This window comes from Synchiropus splendidus, chromosome 1 (genome assembly GCF_027744825.2).
Source record: "Synchiropus splendidus isolate RoL2022-P1 chromosome 1, RoL_Sspl_1.0, whole genome shotgun sequence".
Lineage (NCBI taxonomy): Eukaryota > Metazoa > Chordata > Actinopteri > Syngnathiformes > Callionymidae > Synchiropus > Synchiropus splendidus.
In genome coordinates, this window is record NC_071334.1 from 63,172,046 (window position 1) to 63,190,064 (window position 18,019).

An 18,019-nucleotide genomic window follows, 5' to 3' on the forward strand; every position below is an offset into this window, starting at 1 on the left:
TTCTCCGTGTAAGTTCAGGTTTGTAGCAGACCCTTTCTGGGGCTGTTTTGGGATCCTGGTTTTGTTTTTGTATCAGGAAAAATACTCCTATAAATAAACCAAACAAGTGAGAGAACCTCTCTGACTGTGGGATCAGAAGGAGGCATTCAGCTACATGGCCTGTATATCCCACAAAGCTGTGGTAAGAATACTCACGTTGGGATCATTGCTCCCGTCCACCTCATCCTTCTCTCAAAATACAAAAACAATTCAGCAAACAACTGTCTTAAAGTGCGCCTCAGTTGAAAGCAAAAACAGATTGACACAATGACCACTAGAGGGGAGTAGAGAAACGTAGGTCAACTCAACCTTTCAGTGCAAGAGAACACAAGGTGAGAACGCACGGTAGAACAGTAGGTGTCTCTCTCTCTCTCTCTCTCTCTCTCTCTCTCACTCTCCCTCTCTCTCTATATATATGAGAAATATAGGCATGTCTCTTGCTAATCCTGGCCTGGCAACACCACCGGAGCGAACAAGACCTGAGAAAATCTTGACCTAATGTGAACTTGACTCTGCCAGTGGACTTCCTGCGATTCTTGGCAGGAAGCGCAAGTTCACGGGCCTGTCAGGGATCAGAAGGGTTCTGGTTTTTGGTTGAATGACTGAGTCGTCCACAGGCTCGATCTTAAACATCTGCAGCAACTGCAAGGCAAGGAGGAAGCAGAGTGAGAAAAAATGAAGCGCATTAAATGTGACTGGAGACTGTGACTCAATTCAAAGTAGATAAACTACACGTGGAACAGCTCCTAAGAACGATGGCATCATTCTCTCACCCGGGTCAGAGCGAAGTGCATCTCCATCTCGGCCACTCTCTTCCCCACGCAGGCTCTCGTTCCCACCCCAAATGGGATGTAGCTGTAGGGATGGTGCTGGAAAGCGCCGGCCACTCTCTTCCCCGAGCGCAGCCAACGCTCAGGGATGAAAGAGTCTGGGTTTACAAACTCTGACTCATCCCGACAGATGGTGTAGTGACACAGATGGAACAGAGTCTGGAACCACAAATGGAGAAAGCTGGACATGAATGACTTAACAACGTTCACACAAACCTTGGTGGGAATTTGTCACCTCTTATGTAATGTACTTCAATATGATTTTTTTTGTTACAATTCCGATTTGGGAAAACATGTTAACCATTCATGAATATATTACCAGCTTACTTACTCTTCAATCATCAGTACCAGGGTAAAATATAGTCCAGTCCCAAATCAGTACTTTCTAATGCTCATTTACTGGGTGAAAATATGCAGATGAATAAGTCATTTACTCAGGTTTTCTGTGTTCCTTTAGATAAAGTTTAACCAATTTTTCCCTGTAAAAGGGGAACATTCAGTGATGCCCAACTTTTTTAAGCAAACAGTGCTGCTCTCACCTTCTTTGGGAACCAGTAGTTGTCAAGAATCACCTCGTTCTCTGTGATAAAGCGGCCATTTCCTGGAACCACTGGATACAAACTGCAAACTCGCAAAAGTACAGAATCAAAAGAATTTTATGCTCCATAACAACGAAGTAGCTGCAGAAAAAAGCCTGACACAGTACCACAATATACAATGACTCTTAAATTATCAATAAGTATTTTATTATTCCCTAATCTACAGCAAAGTAAAGCAACAAACTCACTGGCCTTCTCTCAGGATCCCTCGGTTTATTCAGTTGTCGCTGAACTGTCATTCCACATGGATAAACCATGTGTCTTAAAAATAAGTGTGAGCTGTGGATGAAAATGAATAGTGTCCTAAAGCTCTTCCTAACACAATTACCGTTAGGGCCAAAAATGCTTTCAGCTATTTTGTCAGGAAATGCTCCACAGCTCTCAGATGACTGGATTAGTTATGGAATTCACATTCCTTTTGTTTGCACTGGTACGACACAAAAACTGTCAGGTTTCATTTTTCAATAAACACTTGAAAATGGATACCGTTACTGCCATCCTGTCAAAATTGTCCGAAATAATTGCACGCACTTGTGTCAACAAATAGGAGGGATTTCATCATGCAACAAGTCCTGAGCAAACTCCAGTTAACCTTTGAATCGTGTGTCGCAATGATTGAAGAATTGAGAGGTAAAATAGAGGAAAGATGTGTCTTCAACAATCCCACAGTTACAAGTCCATTCCTTCCATTCCTGTGAGCACTGAGTGGAATGTGAAGAGGTTAGCAGGTCGCAGCACAGTAGCCGACCTCACTCTGAGAGGACACCGAGACTACGTTGAAGGATGGTCAGTATGATGAGAAATAAATAAATCAATCATGATATTTGTTTGCCATATTGCCCACCCCCATCCTGGGGACATTTTAAACAAATACATTTTCTGCAATTTGTTTCTTCAAATAGCCAAAATAGCCGACAGTCAGTAGCAATATATCACAATTCAAAGGGGATTTTCTGCAGGACTTTTGTCTAATTGTGCTTTGGTTGAGGTTCCTTTGGTGGTTATGAGCCTCTAGATTTTTTTTTCAATGAACAAAGTGTGCCGTGGCACAAAAAAAGAAAGAAAAAGCAAAACACTGCTATATACGACAGTTATCGGTTGGTTTAAATGCACTTAAATTGTAAGTACCTTGCGAGCTGGCCATCCTTGTGTAACTGAGTCGAGAACTACTGCTACACTCAGCTTCTGACACCAGTGGGAGTTACGCTTGAGATGAAAATTTGAAATGGAACTGCGTTATTGAACCTGGGTGGGAGGTTGGACCTGGGGCAAACCCACTCATTCTCCAGTTTCTCTCGAAGATAAGAACATGGTCGCTTCAGTCCCAGGTGTTTGGGGATTGCTTTGCTCCCCTTGAAGCCTTGAATATGCGAGTGGCATCATGATATCTGATGACCCCCGAAGAATTCAGAGCAGAAAGTAGTATCTAATGTCGGCCAGAAAAGCAAGGGCGCCAACAGCTATGGCAATGACTGCGTAACTCGAAGCCTTCTAGAGCTTGTCTGTGTCAAAACAATCTGGAATGACAGTGCATTTGTTTGAGTAACTAAAAATTGTTGGTGTAAATAAGCGGCTTGTCAGAGTACACTTCCAGTTGAAAGGTTTGGGCAGCACTACCAGTGACTCAAGAGCGTCAATGATATTATTTTAATGATTTTGGAAATGTTATTGAAACATTATTATTGAATTGTTTTAAAATAGTGGTCAGGAAAGGATTTGAAAACGTTTTGAAATTTTAAGATCCAAAAACGTCTCACCGCAGCGTCTCCTTGATGACGGCCCTCAGGTATGGCATCTTCTGCAGGTGGTCCACGTTTGGCTCCTGAAGGTCTGGACACACAGCGCTGACTTCCTGGTGGAGACGATCCTGGACTCTTTGGTCTCTGGCCAGGTGGTACAATGACCAGGATAATGTGTTGGACGTCTGAGAACGGGGCAGACATGAATGAGGGGCGGAGTCCCAGTCAGTTTGATTCTAGCCATTATTAGACCTTCAACTGTTGCATTGCTTCATGGGACTTATAGTTTGAGCAGCAGGATATCAATTTTTGGCATTACATGAAGTCACAATGCAACATAGTTTTCCTTCATTTTCTGAACCACTGACTATTGATTTTCTGCCTCATGTTTTTCTTCTTTGCTACTTCCACACCAGTATCTCTTTGTATTCACAGAGGATCCAGATTCTGCCCTTCATATGTTATCTGCACCAAAAACTCATTTCCTGGAATGTCAGAGGCTTTGGAATGTAGTCCGGGTTCTGTCTTGTTGCGGGCTGGCATGAGTCCTAACCGTGTCGACTCCTCCCAGCAGCAGCTCCGTCACGGTGATGTAGACCTCGGACAGGCTCAGCTGGTCCATCGACAACAAGTAGGTCAGGTACTTCCCCTCCGTTGGCTCACCCCGCTGGATTTGTCCTTCCAGCTCAGACACTCTACTGTCAATCAAGGTGCCGGCTGTGGTATGAAATAAAGAAATAGCAAGTGATCCATCTGAAGACCCAAATTCTCAAATCTTAATGCTTAACATGATCAGTTTCACACCACTTCAATTCAAAATTTTCAACGCTGAAATGCAGCTGACCAATTTCAAAGAGCACGTCCCAGGCCTGGATGAAGCGGCGCCAGAATGGAAGGATGCTGCGGGTCCAGTGCGGGAAGATCACAACGACCTCTGACATTTTCAGCATGTCATTTACCGCTGCGATGAAACGTAGAGTTTCTCTGGGAATCTCCTCCTGCAGGCAGCCGAGGCGGCTCTCAAACAAGATAGCGGATATTCCTGGGGAAACACCAGTTTTACTGCCGGATATCAATCACCTCCAGGGGTCGGCATCCCACACCTTCAAAGCCGAACTTGTAAAGCTCAGCGGCCACATCGGAGACAGTCGCCTGATCTGGACTACGCCTGCGCAGCAGGTCGATACGCTGCAGCAGATCGCCCACAACCTGGTGTATAAGGGGAGCGTACATCACCACCTCCTGGGGCTTCAGCATTTTGGGATTCAGGGCCTTGCGTAGACGTTGCCATCCAGGTCCTGAACTGCATCAAACAGTGTTAGAGACATCAGCAGGGCTTCTCTGAAATATTCCAAGCTGACAAACCTGTGGCTTCTACATACAAAACTTTGAGGTAATCATTTAGCCGTGTGAATGGATTTGACAAAACTTGACTTGTTGTACACATGCCGGTCCTGTAGGTGGTGCTGTATCTGTGTCTATTCCACAACTACAACAACAACTACAACTACAACAACAACTACAAGAAGATTTTGCGTGCATTGCTTGTATCTTCACAGTCTATGTTTTGTTTTATTTTTAAGGTAGGACGAATCAATATACAGCATACAGGTATACGGTTGAATTGAAGTGATGGGGTTTTCATGTTATTTTTCCGGAGAATGTGGTTGTGGCGTGGAGCAGTTGTCAAGGTTTCTGGGTTGAGGGTCATCTATTCAACCTGGATTCAACATTGAATTTCACTGTCAGAAGAACATAGATTGACTCAATGTTGTATTATGTCGATTTATGGTCACAATTGGTGTGAATTTCTATTATGATTCAACATTGGCCACATAAAAAATATTTTATCAGAGCCTGAATAGCGATGCAGTACTTCAAATTTCGGTTAGCTTGGGTTTTTTTTAATCAAATAAACCCGGCCCACACACTAGCAAAAATCAGTGAAACAAACAAACGCCTTTGAAAAGGGAAAAAGGCCCAATAAGACACATCTGCAGATCATAGTCGTGGTGAGTTCCAAAACATAGCTGATGCCAGGTTTGTGTGAGATCAAGGAACACACATACTGCACATCAGGTTACGCACACGACTTGTACACAAGGCTATTACACATCACTAGAACGTGATCAGTCTTGAAGTTTGTTTACTTCCGCTGTGTAGCTGAAGGTGGCGCAGCCGCACATCAGTCCGCTCATAGTCCAGCAACTCGGCTACATGCTAGCTTAGTCCCTGTGACGTGCAGTCAGGGGAGTCGGAGCACACAAATGTTTGTATGTTTGTGTGGAGTCGCGCTGCACACATAGTTTCTGCCGTCGCCTGAGGCGAGAAGCGCACCACCTGCTGAGTCCGCTGAGAGTTTCCTGAGACGGGGTGCAGCTCTGCAGCCGGTATCAGGTCCGTGGCCAAAACCCGACTGGCTTGTGTTCACATCTCGGACTTCTGAGCCGAAAGAGCTTTGTCTCGAGATAGAACCCCTCGTGTGAAAGTGCCCCGATCTTTACACATGAAAATGTGAAACCGCCTGTTCTGCTTTTCCTGCCTTCTCTTCTCGTCTTGAGACAATATCTGGACTGGGATATTGTGGCCTGAAGAATTTGCAGAGAAGCCTCTTAAAACATGAGCGGTCGACCATTCACATTCAAAGCCAGATCGCGCTAAAAACGTTTGGGATGTCCAGGATAGACTTGGCTTTGGATGAACAGCGGGGACTCAACATCAGCATCCACAATGCCAAGGTAAAAGAGACCTGGGAGATTTTAAAAGATCTTATCAATGCCACCTGCCTCCTTACAAACAGCAAAAAGGTAAGACTTTTTTGTTGTTGTTTGTTTTTTTGTGCTTTTTTGTATACTACAGTTTGTATGTCAAAAAGCTAATATGAGATTTTAAACATAACCCGCTAACTGCTGCCAGTCAAATGGTGAATAGGCTACTGTGTGGTTCATGTGTTTGTCAATCTGATTGTTATGAAGTCATTACCTCACCAGCCATAAACCCCACTGCACGTCACTGCTTAGTCCCACTATTGACCATATTTTCCAGGTCGTGGAGTCAGACTAAGAGAGATTCCAATTTCTCTCAAGTAGTCGGACTAAACTCCTGCATTTTATAAGTCCGATTTTAAAAGTCCCAATACAATAATTTGGTTTTCTGGGCCGTAATGTGACCGTACTCAGTGCAATTCAGCTAGAATGATATTGATTAAATGGCAACAATCCTCTGTTGGCCCTTAACGTCGCCCCTCTCGCACCGAGCTCGACACCCCTGCCCTACAGCTACTTCATAGTCGGAGGTGCATCAGACAGCAGCCTGTGCACACAAGTCTAAAACCATATATTTGAACAGAGTAAACATCTCAAACCTGAAAGCTTACTTCACATGCAGGCCGTACGCCTTCCCTCTCAGGTCCAGGTATTCCTTCCAGTGGGGCAGTTCTGTTCGGGTGGGGTACTGACCCTCCTGCTGAATCACCTGTGCAATGAGTTCTGGGCTTGCCAAGTTAACCAGTTCAAATGGGCCGAACTTGGACTGCCATATTGGACCATACAGGCTCTTCTGCAGACCCTAGATAGAACAGCATCGTTGGACACAGGCAAGTGATTTTTGGAGTGATCCGGGTCACTATCTGTATCCAGAATTCATTTCAATAGGTTCTTTAACATTGGGAGGTCGCACTATTTTCAGCATTTCTGCTATTAACTCCACGGAAAATGGTCAGGGCACTCGGGGAAAACACCGTTGGTGGTGGACTGAAGCTGCTTGGCAGATGTTTGCACTCTCTGGGTGTTTTCTAGTTAATGTGATGAATGTTTCTTAGCAAGAAGAACATGTTTTTGCACATATTATATGGTGCTCTTGTGTGCCTATGGCCACTGTTACCATTATTCTTACAACTAACGAGACCTATATTGCGAGGACGATCAACGTCTTGGAGAGAAAACAAACATTGTGTTTAATGCTTAATGTTTTGTCGCGTGAAGCTGTGACCGACTTTTGGGAAGTAAGTGCGACTAGCTAGAGTTAAGTCGTTCTTTTTTTTTAACGAGGACCCATCGCTGCCAAGTACCTGCAGGAGGTGACTTCTGTCCATGTACCCTTGAGCAAAGAGCCAGTAGAGGGTGGTGGAAACGCTGGGCCCCGGTAAGTCCGCGATGGTCTTCAGCTTCTTCCCAGCGTCGGTTGTTGCCGGAACACCGGAGGTCCTCCGCGCCAGCGCGGCACTACAAAGTGTGGGTCGCAGATACAGATGGGCCCGTGTGGAAGTTAGGAGACGCGACCGGAGCGCCATGAGTCGGGGCGGAGGAGCCGTTTGCAGCGTGGAGAACATGTCGCTGAATGAGCTGGTTCTCCGCTGGCTTCACCGGATGCAAGTTGTATGGCGGGGTGGATCAAAATCTCACTGTTGAGTGGATGTAATGGTGCGCACGTAAATAACTGGTCTCCACATGAATAGTTTGCCTTTGTAACACTGACATCGCGTGGTCATTGATGAAAATCACAACGTGAGAGACCAAGAAAAACGTTTCAAAAAGCTGACGTCTCTAGATCTCAACGGAGAAGAATGGGGCGTTCACTTAAGTATTTAGCAAAAAGCTATTTGAGTCTACCGACAAAAAAGTAAAAGTACTTCAGCTTAAGTTAGTGTTTCATTTAGTTTAAAATGCACATTATAGTTCACAGGCTGTTGTGCACTGTCCTCCAAGGGTATACAATATATATCTAAAGACAATACCAGCAAGTATCAGCAGCATGAAGGTAATGTGGAAAGTTGAACAGCAGAAACGCTTACAAAAAGCAACACATGAAATAAATATCTTTTATTGTCATAATCGTGAATACAGAACCGTTGCAATACTCCAGAATTTTGCCCAAAAACAGCAACTATTCCACGGCATCGCTGCGTCTCTCTGGACCCAACCATTAAGGAAAATCTTCCATTAAAAAAAGCAAAATAAAAAATATATATTAAAAAATTATGCGTACCACTGATATACAGATCTGATATAAACAGGCGCATTGGTCACAAACCAACAGAATTAGAAACATGGCTTCTCAAATGACAAGGACAGAACACATGAGATTCTCTGTCTCCATTTAAAAAACAAAAAGACTTTTTTTTTTTTTTCTCCAAACATTTTTAAAGTAATAACTTTTTAGCATTTAATTTTCTTGCCCATCCAGTCAAGATGCCCCAGATAGGTCGAGTGCCATGACACACACATGCAGACGCACGGACATACACAACTGCGTAGCAGCAATGGACTTCTTTTGTGTTCCGCAGTTTAACAGGAGAACGTTTATATCCACCGAGGCAATCTGATGAAAGAAATGATACATTCACGTAGGAGCCATGTCAACACACGCACACACACGCATACACGCACCCACACACACAAATATAATATTCAAAGTGTGCAAAGAAATAGTCGCTGAGTGAAGCTGTATGAGTTGATGTGGAAAGGAACCCTCGTGAGTTTAAGTGCATTGCGGGCACAATGTTTGCGTGACTGTGACCAGGGTTGGTACCGTTTCATAAATATGAGTGAGACCAATGAAGAAGTGCTGGGAATCCTCCACGGTATTAGTAGATGACCATTAAGTGCACTTTTTGCAAATTTTAAGCTGCCGAAAATGATTTGTTAAAGGTGGGGTGGGAGGCGAAGGTTGTGCACCAGGATAGCTTGAAATACTGTGCAAGAAAAATAAGTATGCATCAGTTTGGCAGACACATGGTTTGGAAAGGCTTGCAGTTATTTATAAAAAACAAACAAAAAAAAAGCATGGGCCTGCCGAGTTTGCATTCTCCTCTTATTCCTATGAAGTTGGACCCACGCTTTTTTGGGGAGGTGTTCAAGGTGAAATCTAAACGGCATGGACAGGAGATAAGCAGGTTTAAGCTGTCTAGGCATCGCAGTGTTAGACTTAATAGCAGAAACAGAGGAAATGGCAGATGGACAAAACTCACAGAGTAGACTTTCTTATAGACTTGTGGGATTGTTCTTCACTCCATTTTATAGTAGATTCCCAAATGTTCAGTTGCTCATGTAAAACATCTCAACACAGACCCAAACATGATTACAGCCTGTCCCCTAGTGGAAGACCATTTAAATGCACCTGGCATTCTGTTGTAAATAGTTTGGTTACCAAGTTAGAAGACCAGAAGGTCTCGATGGCTGATCTCTGATCAACACACATCATCGTATTTGCTTAGGTCACCAAATACCCAGTTTTACACATTGACTACATCAGGAGATAAAATGTGTAAAACCACATCTGCATTAAATCAACTCAACAGCGACGACCAGCAGAGTCTTAAAAACGTGTTCCATGGGAGTTTTCTAGACTCCTTTGAAGATGAGACTCATAGTCCCATGATGACCTCATCATTCACCATCTCTAGCATAAATTATGAGACCAAAATAAAAATAATGGAGTGGTTAAAAATAAAAAAAGCGCAATATTAGAGCATCTTACTTACATTTAAATAAGTTCACGAGCGGCCAAGTTTAGTGCCGGGATTTTTGTGGCGATCTGCTATTATGATTGAGTTTTAATGCAGACTGAGCAGGAAGGACTCTGAATGGCGCAGAGAAATGACTCTTCATGATCCTCTGCTATGAAGTGACACAACTGAGCTTTAAAAGCTGATTAGGTTTGCATGTGGCAAAACTGACGGCAACAGAAAAGGCACAAGCAGAAAATGGTGGCTGACGGAAGAGAAATGAGGCAAATTGAAAGTGTTGTCGGAGTGTTAAGCAGCAGCCTCGCTTGTCGCCACAGCTCTGGTTTTGGCAGGAGGCTACATTCTGGAGTCAAGGGGAGGGAGAAGGAGGGTCCAATCCAGAGTGCGGCATAATAATCTTGTGTAGGTCCACGACACCGACCCAGACAAAAAAAGTCTCCTGTGGAAATTAAGGTGCAACTTGCAGAGATAAAAAGTTCTCTCCAGTCCTCTACAGCAGTCTCCGAAAAACTGACCGCTGGAGCCACATCCTCGAAGCCCCACCCAACCACAGCTTTGTTTTTGAGCTTGTAGAAAGAAAGGGGCGGGGTCAGCGGCGGCCAAGTTAATGCACAAAGATGTGCCTCAGCAGCTCGTCAGCAGATGGGCGCTGCTTAGTCTCCACAAAAATGCGCTTAAGAAACTCGCGGCAGTGGTCCGACACGTGAACGGGCAGCACCGGGTTTGTAGGCTGGGTGGCAATTTTGAAGATAGCAGCCATTGCCTCAAACTCGGCCCATGGAGGTCGCTGGGTTAGCATCTCCACCACAGTGCAGCCGACACTCCTGCAGGCAGAGTAGAGCAGGTTGGGTCAGGAGTGCATATTTGGCATCATATTTATCTAACCTGATCCTATATTAGAAACCCTAAAGCACAAACAAGGAGACAAAACCATTTACATTCACCGTATTTTAGGCACTATAAGTCACGGATGCTGGTGGGTGATATTGATTTACTTCTCATGATTAAAAGCTAGGATTTTTGCTGGCATCAGTGAATGGTTTCTCGGTTTTCGTTTTGGCTACGTCACAGATCAAGCAATGAATACAATGACAAGGACGTCAGTGCCGTCACTGCGTCTTGAAAGGGATTTTGTAAAATACATTTCCCCATGAACAAATTGGAACATAAATTTTTTTCCTTTGTGACATTTTGACTGGTGCAAGTTATACTTGGGAGCGACTTAACGTCCAAAAAAATGCAGTACTTAAATCTGGCCAGTCTCTTGTTTAATTACTTCGCCACCACTACACTGTCTTTTACCATCAAATAACAGTGTTTCTTACCAGATGTCCGCCTTCCTACCGTACCCTTCACCACTGATCACTTCCGGGCTCATCCAGTAGGGGGTGCCTGTTACTGACTTGATTCCAGTTCCTGATAGACAGATCGTTTGTAATCTGCGACTGGCTCCAAAATCTCCAAGCTTCACGTTGCCCACGGAGTCACGCAGAATGTTGGCGCCTAAATAATGACAGATTCTGTGGTTAGCCATTACCCACGAGCCTTCCTTAAATCAGCGTTTTTCCACCGCTGTGCGGCGGCACACTAGCGTGCAGTAAGAGAGTGTCAGGTGATCAGTAACACCTCATTTGTCTCGAGATGGTGGTGGGCGATCAGTATGTTCAATAAGATGACATGGATTCGGTCACGTTGACTAGTCCATCACTCGCAACAGAGTTGTGCGTAGTGCGCAGTGCTCCTCTTCCCACACACTCACAGCAAAGAGTTCGGTCAAATGCGCCACTTTGAGTTGTTTTTCAGCTAATGTGCCTCTAACTTGACCAGACACCTTGATGGACAGAATGATGGAGTGATCCTTGATGGATCAAAGTTTGCTTTGTGGTTTAAAATTGCCTAAAACTAAATGCAGAAACAAATTAATTTGCTCCAAAATGTGAAGAGAAAAAGAATCATTGTAGTAATGAAGCAAGCTGAGGCAAAGAATGTTCAAGATTTGTCTGGAAATTCCCCTAACTAGAATAAAATCATGCATCATTTAGGACCAACACTGACCAGAAACTTGCGAGTCAGTCTCAAATGTACATATGAGATTGCGATCAAAACAGCCATTTTAGATAAATAAATAAATTAATAAATCAACATATTTTTGCCCTATTGCCCACCCCTTTGTGTCGACATTTTTAAACAAATCATTTTCTGCAATTTGTTTCTGCAAATAACATGCCAAGTAACCAAGGGTCAGTAGCGAAAGACTTTTTCTGCAGGGCTTTCCATTGAACACAGTTGCGTTGGTTATGAGCCACAGGATTTTTTCAATGAACCAAGTGTGCCATGGTTTAAAAAAGGCAGAAAAACACTGACTTAAATCCTCACGACTGTCTTTGTCACCTTTTATGTCTCTGTGCACGATCATGTTGCTGTGCAGGTACGACACACCCTCCAGTATCTGCCGGGTGTAGCGGCGCGTCACATTCTCCGTCAGCGCACCATATGACTTTAACTGATCCTTGATGGAGCCCTGCAGATGACATGTCAGTCAAAGGTTGCTGCTAATGATGTCTCAAAGTCAGTTTTACATGACACTCACTTCAAAATCTGCAGGATGATTAAATAGAAATGTGAGCATTGCATCCTGACTAATACTATGTGTGGTGTCACTTGTGACTTCCAACACTCACCCCTGGCATGTGCTCCATGAAGATGGAAAGCGTTCGCTCCATTGAGTCCCGCAGGCAGCCATAATACTGCACAATGCGCTCATGGCACAAATTCTTCAGCAGTTGGATCTCACATTCTAATGCACTCACCTCCTGCAAACAAAGCCACAGTTAACAACGTCAGAAAGGTTTTCAACTGGGCAGAAGAAAAATCCAACCTTGCTAGTCTCTGGACTCTCTGGGTCAAACTGGACCTGCTTGACAGCCAGTTCTCGTCCAGTATCTGCGTCGTAGCAGAGGAAGACTCGTCCAAAAGCACCTTGGCCCAGAAGCTTCCCCAACCTCCAATTGGACGGAGCTCGTGGAGCTGCAAGCAAACACATGACTATCATCAAGATCTGTAGGGATGTAAGCGAAAACAGCATCAGCACTCACAGCGACTGGGTGGACTGATGTCCATCACCGACAGCGTCGGAGCACTTGTCTGATTGGGCTCAATATCACTGCCCTTGCGAGGTCGTCTCACAGGTCCGGGTCCCTCCTCCAGGTCAGGGGTGAAGACGCTGCTGCCACTGCTCGTACTAGGGGACTGATCTGTGGGACTGAAGCTGACCGGTGAGCGGAAACCTTGAACCTGCGTCCGGCGGGCACGTGGGAATGTCTTCCTCCCTGAAGAGGAAAATACTTTTTAGTTGTGTTTTTTCTTCAACCACCAACAACTGAAGGCGGTGAGAAGCAAACCACTCACCGTCACTATAGTCCTGAAGGCCGAAAGAAATACCATACCGCCGTGGATACGTGCCACCTTTCCCTGTCTTGTCAAAGACTGGAATCTCATCCTCTGCACAGGAAGCAAAGTATCATCACATGTAACTGGAGTATTGAACAGGAATAGAAGCTTGTAGTACCTGCAAAATCCTGATGATTGTCAGGATAACTTTGTGCTCGAGGCATCCTCGACTTGGGATACTCACTAAATGAAACAAAATAGTGTTATGGATGCTATTTTTAAATTTTGTGATGAGATTTGTCATTTTATTTTGGCATGTTTTCTACCCCCCTGCCCACCTTTTAGATTTTTAGAATCCTTGCAGCCCTGTAGATTTCAAATTAAAATCATTATTTTTGCCACCAAACTGTCTCAGCTTAGCTACAGCTATGCATGCGGCATCTCTAGAAATCTTTGACTCGTAATTCCTGGCTTGGGACCTGCCCACCTACAAACATTCCATCCTTCATTTATTTTTTCATCCATTTACTCCAATCACCCGGGGCTGGAGCCTCTCCTGGCCAATCGACAATCAAGAACGTCAACGACAGATTTAACAGCCAACATAGTTTTTCTCTCTCTTTTTTTTCCCCCAAAACTGCTGCTGCACCATCTGCTATCTTGTCTGCTTCCAGTCCTTGACGCACACTGCTTGCACAACACACTAGAGTGATCCCTCATTAAATGAACCACAATTTAAAGACAATGCAAGCAAGCGCAGTAAACAACACAACTCTGACTGAATCTCCTCCAACCGACCGTTCACATTCACCTGCACAGCAGAATGAAGAGCTCCTTGTTGAACCGCAAGCTAATGGAGCTGGCAGCTAGCATGACGTTTCATTGCAAAAACTTTATTTAAACTCAGAGGCAATCAAGGTTCCCTTGCTTGAAACTGAATGCAGTGCCAAATAAAAAACGCAAAGATAAGAAGGACTATGTATGGAGTGACAAAACAGATGTTATATATTTTTCAGGAAGCTCCACAACACAAAATAAAATCAAATTGAAGTTTAATCAGATCAAAAACGCATACATTTGGTAGGCAGAGAGAGACTGACACCCCACAGTGGGAAAAAATGGCCCATTTTGCAACACACAAGGCTGGACAGACTGTCATTAAAAAGTTAGGGCAGCCCAGATTGACAGACTACATTTACAGCATTTATTTTTATTGATCTTGAGTATTCTTAGTTTTGCCAAGTATTCGCAATGCAACTATACATCGTGCATAGTTATTGGTGCTACTTTTACAAATACTGCCACAAGCTGTAAAATTCTTCTGAAGCTGAACAAATCATCATCTTAATTGTCTTTTCTATTTGTGATCACATCGCATTTACATTTCAAGCTGGAAGCTGATGATGGTTCTTCTTGATCACTGCATCAGCATGCTGCCTCACCAACCAACGTACCATCAGACTAAAGGTGCTGCCTCCTGTCTAGTTTATAAAAAAGGTGCGAAAGATAAAGCCCACCAAACCATAAAGGGCGAGTCACAGAAAATAGTACATAGCATTTTCGTTTCCCTTTTTGTCACATGATTTAGAGGAACTTCAGTGTTTGTGCCTTTGTGCAGGATTAAGTGCAATGTGAAAGGATCATTGTCTTTACCTGTCTAGGGGACTATCAAGAGATGGGCAACTTCCAGATGCAGAATTCTCAGGACTGCTCATAGAGAGAGGGTCCAACATCTAGAGAAGAAGAAAAAGAAAAGTCAGTTAAAGAGGGATGCAAAAAATCAACTCTAGAAGGAGACATAAGATCTGAAATGCAGTGTTTGGCTAAATCATTTTTTTTTTATTCATACCTGGTCCATGCTCTCTGGGATGAATTCGCCCTCGCTGTTTATACTGGTGAAGGATCCGTTTCTAGCTACCTGCTGGAGAGCATCAGGAATGTAGCCTGGCGGCGGCGAGCTGCGGTCTGTTGATTGAGAGCCTAGTAGAGAATGGAAGAAGTAATTCAACGAATGACAGGACATAAAATGACAAATGGAGGGGGGAATCTGCAAAAGCTGTCTTATTTCTTTTGATTTTTCAGTAGTAGTAGTAGTAGTAGAGCTTTACTGAAGAGAAAAGCAAATTTCTGAGTAAAGGAACAGTCAAATTGATGAAGTAAGAACAACATCAAGTTTTATTATGAGAGTACCTATGGATGCCAGCATGTTCTTCTTGTCTCCAGCTCTGAACCCCGTGTTGTCCAGATTTTCAAGTGATGGAAGAAGGTCCATGTTGGAGGAAGAGTTCTAGAGGCAAGAATTCTGAGTTAGGATGATTACACCATCATTATACTTCTGTACACACAACAATGGAAATCTTGTTCTGAAATATATCATAATTCAGTTTTAGCAGACCAGTTGGATCCATGTGAACCAACCTGGGAACTAATGTGTTGCACCAGCAGGATCTTCAGACTCTTCATGTGGACGCTACGATCCAGCAGCTCAACAGCTTTGTCCAGATCATCTTGACTGCTGAGTGGAATCACCAACTGTCGCAGCCACAACCACAAAAGAGAATAAATCACACTAGTACCATATTAAGACATCTAGGCTCATTTAAGGCAAATGACCAGATAAACCATGCTAGCCTAAAATCATTCACAATGAATCTTAGATCACAGGTAAAAAAAAGGCCATAAATTGTTGCTTTGACCGACTCATTGCAGGTTTTACCTCATTGTTGCTGTAGTGAAGATCCATTGTATGACCAAACGCCACTTTAGCCTTTGCCTTCAGCTCTTCCAGTTTCACAGGTCGCGTGAACTGTAGGATCCTGAGGAGACACAAAGGGTCAGAGGTCAGCAGTAGTACAGAATTGTGGAGCTTTAGGAGATGATAAGACACACCTTTTTTCCCCCTTGAACTCAAACTTCACTCGGATATCATTCTGCCAGGGAAGACAAATGTAAATGTACAAATTAATCATCAATATGCTTTGTGGACGTATTGGTAAGATAATATTGTGTATGATTTACTGCCTATTCGATCTACTACTAAAGAGCAGACTGTTACCTGGTTTTTGGGCGAGGAGGCTTTAGGTTTTCCAAGGTCCGTAAGGTACATGGCAGGCCTGCTAGAGAGGTGAAGTTCTACCAGATCCTGCATGATTGAGTTAAACACCTCCTGCTCATCTGCAACGTGGCAAGGAAAACAGAAATGCAAGGTTTATTCATATTGCACAATTCAAACATATTTGTGTAGTGGACTCTTAGATTTAAAGTAAAGTAACTACTCACGTAGCCCAAAAAGTACAAATATTTCCAAATATCTAAAAACAAAGTTAAATTAAAAATGCCTCTTTTAAATCTAGTCCCATTCCTCCCCCATCCATTTTCTACTTCCACCACTTGGTTTGAAGAGCCCTCTGCAGTTAAGTCCCCTCAACAAGGGGAAACCTTTCCCAATGAAAATGGGTCTACCCAGGGAATGACTATGGCATTTGAAGCGGGAGACATTATGCTACTACAGATGCAAATTGGATCTGTTCTCCAAATTTTAATAGAATGTTATACCCTGCTACTGCACGAGGCTTGTGTGTTTGCATACGCTAGAGTTCCTTCCATTGTTTTTTCTCACTGAACTTGTGTTTTTGTAGCACTACAAGATGGTGCAGGCAGTGACATTGAATGTAGCTGGTAGATCAATAATTAAAAGAAGAAGAAAAAACACGACAGTAAGGCAAAACGTATTGTCTACAGAAGCGGATGGAGGGACCAAACAGGTTTATACACGTACATATGGTTACAAGAAACTGTTAAGGCAGTCATGCAACTCACCCATCATCATGGCACAACAACTGACCCAAGAGGCCCAGAAGGAGGATTCTACCATCAAAGAAACCCTCCCTGAAAAGCCAGAAATGGAAGCGTGAATCTGTGTCGCTGTACATACTTGCCTCTGCTGATACACATGTCATACCTGGGCTAATATATACACAAGTAAACCTGCCTCCTGTCTGCACAGGTACCTACGTATGACTATGTACACACATGCTGGTAAGGTGGTACCTAGGAATTCCTAAGTGAGGGGGGGTGGAAGACTTGTCAACTACTCTGAGTACACTGGCTTGTACTCATGACATCATAGTCAGAACACAGAACCTGCCATTTCGGTTTACCATCGCTTTAATTGAACGCAGCAAGGGAGCATCACTAGTTGCATTTATGAATCAAATGGGCAGGAATGGATAGCAACCTTCGGGATGAAACTATGTAACAAATCCATTCACCGAATGGCAGGCGATCTACATTAGCTAATCAAGACATTCACAAAACGAAAAGGCTCAGCAAAAGCAAGCTAAATACGGTTTGACTCCAACTGTGAGCTCACAACGGTCGCAGGTTACATGTCCAGCTAGCTGTCAGGCCAGGGAAGTTGTCGAGCCCAGCTAATGCTAACTGGAGCATACCATCTCCCCCCGTAGCAACCACAGGTCACGTTTGAAAAATAAACATAGACAAACGATAAACTGAGCCTTTTACCTTAGGAATCAGGAGTTTGTGACCACTTCCTCCTCCACAGGGCCGGCGACAACAGCCCCGGGCCCCGCGGAGAGCCGCCGGATGAAGCAGAAGTTTGGATCCCAACTTCACGAGTCCTGCTGGGCCACGACGACGACGACGACGACGAGGGCCGACTGTGCTGCTGCAGCTCTCCGTATGATACAAGGAGTTAAAATCGAGGCTGTAATGTCAACCTGGCCGCACAGGTCACAATTACGAAATCAATTTACATGCTATGTTTTATTTGTCGGGCATATTACAGTATGACTAGCTTTGCTCGCTCGTCCACTTGCAGCGTCGAGCTAGCAAATACCTCATTTCGGAAGTATAGATTTTGATCTTAAAAAATAAGAGTACATATTTCTTGCGCCATCCGCTGAGCACGCGTGGTTAAACTGTGAACTTTTACTT

The 18,019-nt window shown here is 43.9% G+C and overlaps 2 protein-coding genes across 3 annotated transcripts; both read right to left on the reverse strand.

The window, feature by feature from the left end:
• Positions 1-17: 17 nt before the first annotated feature.
• Positions 18-7,641, reverse strand: LOC128757357 (sterol 26-hydroxylase, mitochondrial). The gene is made up of 9 exons (XM_053862577.1): positions 7,277-7,641; positions 6,584-6,774; positions 4,311-4,510; positions 4,052-4,249; positions 3,761-3,924; positions 3,226-3,392; positions 1,409-1,490; positions 813-1,028; positions 18-681 (listed from the first exon to the last, which is right to left on the reverse strand). The coding sequence occupies exons 1-9, from the start codon at positions 7,535-7,537 to the stop codon at positions 535-537; spliced, it is 1,626 nt and encodes a 541-aa protein (XP_053718552.1). The 5' UTR covers positions 7,538-7,641; the 3' UTR covers positions 18-534.
• Positions 7,642-8,010: 369 nt separating this feature from the next.
• On the reverse strand, positions 8,011-17,930 carry map3k2 (mitogen-activated protein kinase kinase kinase 2). Of its 2 annotated transcripts, XM_053872252.1 has the most exons (17): positions 17,588-17,930; positions 16,883-16,951; positions 16,119-16,237; positions 15,953-15,993; positions 15,780-15,879; positions 15,482-15,595; positions 15,254-15,350; positions 14,913-15,043; positions 14,717-14,796; positions 13,242-13,306; positions 13,082-13,174; positions 12,769-13,002; positions 12,552-12,700; positions 12,355-12,486; positions 12,065-12,194; positions 10,999-11,176; positions 8,011-10,497 (listed from the first exon to the last, which is right to left on the reverse strand). In XM_053872252.1, exons 2-17 carry the CDS (start codon positions 16,935-16,937, stop codon positions 10,278-10,280), a joined length of 1,938 nt encoding a protein of 645 aa, XP_053728227.1. In that variant the 5' UTR covers positions 16,938-16,951; positions 17,588-17,930; the 3' UTR covers positions 8,011-10,277. The 2 variants fall into 2 exon arrangements, with proteins under 2 accessions (XP_053728227.1, XP_053728234.1); XM_053872259.1 differs by lacking the exon at positions 16,883-16,951.
• Between the last annotated feature and the right edge of the window lie 89 nt (positions 17,931-18,019).

Coding starts and splice junctions, on each gene's coding strand:
- LOC128757357 (XM_053862577.1), bottom strand. CDS start 7,537: ATGTTCTCCACGCTGCAAACGGCTCCTCCGCCCCGACTCATGGCGCTC. Junction 4,511..6,583: donor GCGTACGGCCTGCATGTGAA/GTAAGCTTTCAG, acceptor TGTTTGATGCAG/TTCAGGACCTGGATGGCAAC. Junction 4,250..4,310: donor TTACAAGTTCGGCTTTGAAG/GTGTGGGATGCC, acceptor GTGTTTCCCCAG/GAATATCCGCTATCTTGTTT.
- map3k2 (XM_053872252.1), bottom strand. CDS start 16,937: ATGGTAGAATCCTCCTTCTGGGCCTCTTGGGTCAGTTGTTGTGCCATG. Junction 16,238..16,882: donor TTGTTGTGCCATGATGATGG/GTGAGTTGCATG, acceptor GCCACGTTGCAG/ATGAGCAGGAGGTGTTTAAC. Junction 13,175..13,241: donor CAATCATCAGGATTTTGCAG/GTACTACAAGCT, acceptor CTTCCTGTGCAG/AGGATGAGATTCCAGTCTTT.